This window comes from Chrysochloris asiatica, unplaced genomic scaffold, assembly GCF_000296735.1.
Source record: "Chrysochloris asiatica unplaced genomic scaffold, ChrAsi1.0 scaffold00002, whole genome shotgun sequence".
NCBI classification, from domain to species: Eukaryota; Metazoa; Chordata; class Mammalia; order Afrosoricida; family Chrysochloridae; genus Chrysochloris; species Chrysochloris asiatica.
In genome coordinates this window covers 26,091,177-26,098,447 of record NW_006408520.1, presented here as the reverse complement: position 1 = coordinate 26,098,447, position 7,271 = coordinate 26,091,177, and the positions used below count along the sequence as shown (strand labels likewise).

Sequence of the window (7,271 nt, the reverse complement as noted above, 5' to 3'; positions counted from 1 at the left end):
ATCAATGCTCACAGACCAGGCTGAGGACTGTGTGCTGTGTACACTGACACCAAGTTTATTGTCTCTAACAGTAGTGGCTAATGGGTTCCTTTATTTGTAGCCAGCACATGGCCCAATGGCCATATAACAGGGGAGATCCTTAGCTGTGCTGAATGGCTTTTCTCAGTCCACACTTGATTTGCTTTATGTCCACAAACCCCAACCTTATTCCTCAAACCCAAGTAAACCCTGAAAGAGCATGGGGTTGAAGAACTCTGGAGGAGTGATGTGGACGAGAAAGAAAAAGATCACCCTGAAGAGAACCCACCTGATACCTCCCTAATGTAAATTGTGTTCCAATCACACAAATAGAAATTTCCTGAATCAATACATTAGATTTCAAATTCAGCTGAAGTTGATTTGAGTATTAATCATTGGTACCATATATATGTGAGAACTGGACAATGAAAAAGGAAGATCAAACAAAAACTGATGGTGTTAGCTAAGAATACTGAATATACCCTGGAGTGCTAGCAGAAGAAATGAATCTGTGTTGGAAGAGGTGCAGCCACAGTGCTCCTTAGAAGTGAGGATGGCTTGAATTCATCTCAGTGTTTGGACATGATATCATGAAGGACATAATGCTTCTGTGAAGCAGAAGATCAGTGAAAAAGAGGAAAACCCTCAATGAGATGGATTGACACAGTGGCTATAACGATGGGCTCAAGCTTTACAATGGTTGTGAGGATGGTGTAGAACTGGGCAGTGTTTTGTTCTGTTGTACAAGGGGTTGTTAGCAGTCAGAACTGACTCTATGGAAGCTAACAATAACAACAAAACCATAAATAAGCACTTGATCAGTAAAGCATTGCATTCACACTTATGCTTTGTGTTGGCAAAGTTTATGGCTCAAGAAAAGTACAAACAAAATTATTTCAAACTTAGGGGCAATTGCCTGTTCTTCTGAAGATACTTATGTGACTTGTACTGTGAAGACAGGGAACTGGAAAAGGAATCTCTGTTCTTTAGCTTTTCAGAGTATGATACACCCTGAGACTATATCTACTGGTCTATTCTTGATATCTTGGATCTCGTTTAGAAGTTTCTTGCTCTCTTTTTCAAATCCCTCCAAAAGAAGTAGTTTCTGTTCCTAAAAAGAGAAAGTGATGACTTAAACTCATACAATATAAAATGTATCCCATAAATAATAAATCCATTTCCCTTTCAGAGGTTACATTAATCACTCAATAGCTTTTGAAACTCATTCTCGGAAATCTTGCCTCCCTTAATTTCCATGATATCACTCTGTCCTGAGTCTTTTATCTCTGTCATTAATTTTTTTTAAAAGTTTTTTTTGTTGTTAATTGAGTGATAGTTTACCTGGGAGAACATTGATTTCACACTCATTGTTTCATTGCAATGACTACAGTCTCCTCCATGCTTCATCATTCAACAGTATTTGCTTCTATTCCCTCTGGTTTTTGTTTTGTTTTTGTTTTTGTATGTGTGTGTGTGTTTGTGAGGGATGTACACAAAAACATTCAGGAATATATAATAATTTTAACAACCAAAGGGCACATTCTGTAAGCCTGCCTCCTGGCCACCAGCACATAGTCTTTCTATTTCCATGAATCTAGAGTCGTCAGCTGCTGCCGCTATCCATGTGCTCATCTCTGCCTCTATTTCTGATGTCACTGATTCTCTGATAGGGTTCCACATTATACTCATGCTCTTCTCCCTTGATGGTTCTAGGGTCCTCTGTTCCTGCACTTAAGATTAACTACTCCTTCCTTTTTGTTACAAAACTTCTACATTTACAGTTGTGACAGCTGTATTTGGCCATGATAAAAATTGCTCACTATGAATCATAATAATCTTATCCCCATCTCCTTTCACCCGACCCATGTAGACAAGATGAAAACTATTCACTGGGGATTCTACCTTTCCATGCAATCTGAAACTAAACTCCCTCTTGAAATTTTGTAAGCCAGTCGATTCGTGCCTTTATAGTTCCCCTCCATTTTAGGTAACCAATGTCTAAGTTGTCCATCCCTCTTAACTCTGTAAACAGAGAGGATAGGTCTGCCATTAACTTTTATGGTCATTTTAGTCTAACTTTAGAAATTTCTTGTGTTATACTTTTTTGAAATATTGGTGCCCTGGAATTATCTTCTTGCGCTTCTTCACCCATATTTGGTGCAAACACTGGAGAATTATCACAGTTTTGCCCCACCCTTTTTTGGTCATTTTGCTTTAACTATCATCTATATAGTGTAAAATTTAGGAAGGCAAGAAGAATGGATGAAATCCAAAGGAAAGGTTACTGCATGGTTCTCAGAATTGGAGGAAATGTCTAGTCAAAGAATTAGGTAAAATTACCAGTTTTGGAGGTAGAAGTAACAGAAAGGTGTTTATGAGGCCCTGGTCTGCACTGACAATTCAGAACTGACATCAGACTCAACAGAAGCAGAGTAGGATCTGTAGACAAAGAATTTACTGGCAAACTGAGCACTTAACCAGTGTTGGTAAGTAGTTACATCATTAGGGTTCGTTCTTCTTGTTAGGCAATGTATGGAGATAAAGTCCTGCCATGTATAGCAGACACAAAATTACTATGGACACCCCTCATTAGGAAAGATAGGCAAATATTTTTAAAGGGGATATGACCCAGAAAAGTTACTTGTCTTTTGTAAAATTACAATTTTCTCACTTGAAAAATGAGACTATAATAGTTCCTGTCAGTTATATGAGATATTAATTACAGAATACAAGTAAAATATTTTGTTCAGTGCCTCACAAGAGCCACAGTTTATTAGTGATACCCTGGTGTGACTGTTTCTTAGGAACTGGATTGCTAACCATGAGGCTGAAGGTTCAAATCTGCCAACCACTCCATGATAGAAAGGTGAGGCTGTCTGCTCCCATAAAGATTTAAAGGAAAATCTATGTAGGACCATGAGTCAGGATCAACTCAATGGCAGTGGGAATGGTCAGTGGGTTTATCAGTGGTAACAAAGGGATTTTATCCCAAAAATGCTAGGAGAAGTTTTTGTATTAGATAACCAGAGACCAGATGAACATGCACATGCATGCAGTGTGAGAAAAGATCCTATATTGTTAGGGCTTCTCAGTATTGATTTGAGTGGTATGAAGAGGTTTTAAGAACAGAAAAGGGCATGGATAGAAACACAAAGGAAATGCAAAGTGTAGGACTCATAGACTGGAAAGATCTTTGTATGGGTGTCATGTTCACTCCTCCACTATGTTTGATTCAGTATAATGGAAGAGAAAATTTAGATGACACAATTGAATACCTGAAGTTTCAGAGCAAGGGTCTTCTCTTGTTCTGCCATTAGCTGAACCCTATCACTTTGCATCTTCTCTGTCAATTGTCTCACATGTTCCTGATAGCTCTTTTCTTTCTGTTCCATCATTAACTCATTCTTCTTTTGGAGTTCCTCTAGCATTTTGTTTGCAGCCTCTGCAGATTCTGCTTTTACACGTTCCACTGAGGGGAGAAAAGGGGTAGAAAAGTATCAAGAATCAATTGTTATGTCTTTCATCCTTTTTTTTTTTTTTTTTATGACATAGAAAATTTCTCATGGAAATTTATGGCATGGTTAATAAGAAGATAGATGACCATACATATGGGAGGAGAAAAAAATCATATAACATTAAGAATTATACTTGTTATTCTGTCTCTAGAAGTCCCTAGGTGGCCCAAGTGGTTAAACACTTGATTGCCAGCTGAAAGGTTGGGGTTTCAAATCCACTAGTTGTTCCTTGGGAGATAGGTCTGGTGATCTGCTTTGTAAAGGTCACAGCCTTGAAAACCATATGGAATAGTTCTCTGCACACATGTGGTCATCATGAGTTGCATCTGACTCTATGACAAATGGTAAGAACAATATTTCGTTATACTGATGATTCCAGGTGTCCAACACAGGTAACCTTAACATATCTGGGGCTTTCCATCTACTTAATCTACCTAGAATGTTTTCAGTTTGTTCTCACCTTCAATTTCTTTCTCCTTTTCTGTGAGTGACTGATCAGTCTGTAGAAGTGCATCAGCCACATCTTCTTTGGATTCCAAGTACTTCATCAGTGTATCTTCTGCCTAGTGCAACAGAGGAACTTAGAATGAGGACATGGAGCCTTTGAATAAATGTAAATGTCTGTAATAGTTCTGTTATTCATTTTAAACTTATGTTTGAAATTGGATAGAACTTCAACCTTAATGTTGGAAACTCAACCCTGGAACTCCTTCTAACCTACTCCTTTTCTAATCACACCAATTTTAGAAATTGGTTAATTCTCTTCTCCCAACTGAATGGGTTAAAAACCTGACAGTTATATTGATATGTTTGTTCTCACATATCCCACAAATAATCATGAGCCAATCCTGCTGGCTTAAGCTTTAAAATATAACCAGTACCATCACTTGTCATCCACTGTACATAAGGCCTTACTACTCTAAGATATCATCATTTCTTTCCTGGTTAGTTCCATTAGCTTCTGTGCTTCCTTCCACTCTTGTTCCCCTACAGTCCCTTCTACACAGAACACCCAGAGTTGTTCTACATTATTGTAAGTCTGCCACATCACTCTTATGCCCCAAACCCTTACAGATTTGTACATCATTCCATTTAAAAGTAAGCTTCTTCCAATAGCCTCAAGGTACTTCCCTGTCTAGCCTCTGGCTCCTAATCACTGCTCTGAACCTATCTCCTGTCACATTAGCTCTCTGGCTCTTTTAGAATATAAGCTTTTTTTTTTTGCTAGACATTTCCTTTACTGTTCCCTTTGTCTGAAAGTTTGTTATCCTAGATATTTACTTGACTTACTCACTGTATAACTTCTATGGAGATTGTGCGGATACATTGGCCCATCAGGGATGCCTTTTCTGGGAAATTACAAATTAAAATAACAACACACTTTCTTGCTTTTTTATATCCTTATTCTACTCCATTCCTTTTTTGAGTGCTGTTTATTACTATGACAATGATGGCTAGAGTTCTTCCTTTATGTCTGAATTCTCCTTATTTAACAGGATTATGATTTTTGTTTCATTGGACACAGTGCTGAAAGATACACTGCATTTGCTGTAGCTAGAGTTCTCAATTAATTAAAATATGGTCAGTGACATGTAAGGAAAGGCTTATATGTTACATTTTGGGAATCTCCTTTAAGTGAGTTTACTCACAAGCCTTCTACTCTTCTGCCTTCATCTCTTTGCATTTGTAATGTGCACTCAATGGCTGAAACTTTGGCAGCCATCTTGTACTATAATGTGCCCTTGAATTGGAGGGACTGTCCTGGGACCAAGATGATTGTAGGGTTGTCATATCAACCCTGGACTCTCTCTTCCTGACTGATTATATAAATGAAAGAAAGAAACATCTGTCTTTTTATGTTGTTGTTGTTGTTGTTAAGTGCCGTTGAGTCGGTTCCGACCCATAGCGACCCTGTATAGTGTTTCCGAGGCTGTAAATCTTTACAGGAGCAGTACGCCTCATCTTTCTCCTGTGGAGCGGCTGGTAGTTTCAAACTGCTGGCCTTAAGGTTCGCTGTCTTTTTATGGGTACTGCTATTTTTTTTATATGCTAAAAAATGTGTATAGATTTCCAAACCTATTTCTGAATACACCAGTCTAAAAAAATAATTAAGCTCACAGATTCTGAACTGACTACCTGGGTTTGAATTCCAGCTGCCATTGATTACCTGTGAGTTCTTGGGTGAGTCTTTGTGTTTCTCTGTGTCTCAATTGTCTTATAAAATGTGGATACTAAATATATGAAGTACATAAATGTTAGTATAAGGGATAACTTTTAAGTTAATAAGTGAACTACATAATTATTTTGTAGCCTAGTTCCTAGCATACAGTAAGCTCTATGTATATATTAATTAATATTAGTATTTTATCTGTCAGTCATTTTTCTTTTATTGCCTGTGTCTGCTTGAGAGAATTCAGCTTGTTCTTTTTTTTTCACTGCTGTATCCCCATCAATTTGAAAATTGCCCAGATACAGGCATGCCTGAATAAGGAATTGCTATAAATGAATGCCATAGCCTTTTGAGTGTTCAATCTGTGTTTCTAAGGAGGAAGCCCCTATCTGGCCCAAGAAAGGCTCTCTTATTGGATGAATCTGTGAATAAAACAAAGGCAAAAACATTTCATAACAATCACAATGCCATTTTACTTGTTCAATCTGATGTTTGAAAGAGTCTCCTCAACATCTTCCCAGAAGCAATACCCACTAGGATATTTACCTGTATCCCCTTTCTGGGCACCTCATAGTACTTTTTCACCAACTCCTGTTTCTTCTGAATAAAGAGACGATAACCTCCTGGTTTGGAAAATATTCCCTGCTTCACATCTTCTTCAAGAGGACTAAAAATGTCCTGAAGTAAAGTCTCACAACATTCTTTGGATGCTTTTGCATTCTGTTTACAGTAATCATCTCGCTTTGCTTGTAACTGGTCCTGTGAGGTGATAAAGTAACAAGATGACACAATAAGTAATGAGGAAGATGTTGACCCCACACAAACCTTTTAGAAATGTTTCTCTGGCAAAGATTGTTGTACCAAAATAGGTCCAGATCCCTAACCTTGTCATGAGAAACAAGGAAGAGCCCTAAGAAGTGTAATTAGAGTGAAAAATCTATCTACTGTCTGTGTGATTTCTTGAAGCTTCTCTACTCTAGCTTTCCTGCTTTAGACTGATTCTCAAACAGAGACGCTATTTCATGTGAAATGTATGTCTTTTTCAAGTCTCCAATTTCATTACTAGTTCACTATACAAACACTGGAATCAGACAGGCTTGTATGAAACTCCTGGATTAATGACTGTGATTTTTGTGACAATCAACATTTGTGAATTAAGACTTTCCTGTCTGTAAAACAGTGAGTCCTGGTGGGATAATTGTAGTATCTATCTCATATATTTCTGTGTGAGTCACAACTAGTGGTGCAAAGTATTAAGCCCAGTTCCTTTTCTATTAGTGTTCATTAAAAGCTAGCTATTCAGTACATTTTTAAATAAGGGAATATATATAAAATGTATTGAATATATGTGTGTGTGTGTGTGTGTGTGTGTGTGTGTGTGTGTGTGTGTCACTGTGGGTAATGCACTGTATGCAAGGTTGGTTTGAACTGAAAGTTCGGTGGTTCAAATTCACCAGCCACTCTTCAGATACTCTATGTTGTTGTTGTTGTTGTTAAGTGCCTTCGAGTCGGTTCCGACCCATAGCGACCCTGTACAGGGTTTCCGAGGGTGTAAATCCTTACGGGAG

At 37.9% G+C, this 7,271-nt stretch overlaps 1 protein-coding gene across 1 annotated transcript in view; it reads right to left on the bottom strand.

Annotated features, from left to right (window-relative positions):
* Window positions 1–1,012: 1,012 nt before the first annotated feature.
* Window positions 1,013–7,271, bottom strand: part of LOC102824247 (interferon-induced guanylate-binding protein 2-like) — a 71,694-nt gene continuing 65,435 nt past the window's right edge. Inside the window, exons 10-13 of the mRNA XM_006831065.1 lie at window positions 6,250–6,462; window positions 3,994–4,096; window positions 3,294–3,487; window positions 1,013–1,129 (exon numbers count right to left, since the gene is read on the bottom strand). Of these exons, the coding sequence (XP_006831128.1) occupies window positions 1,013–1,129; window positions 3,294–3,487; window positions 3,994–4,096; window positions 6,250–6,462 (627 nt within the window). The remainder of the gene's footprint in view (window positions 1,130–3,293; window positions 3,488–3,993; window positions 4,097–6,249; window positions 6,463–7,271) is intronic.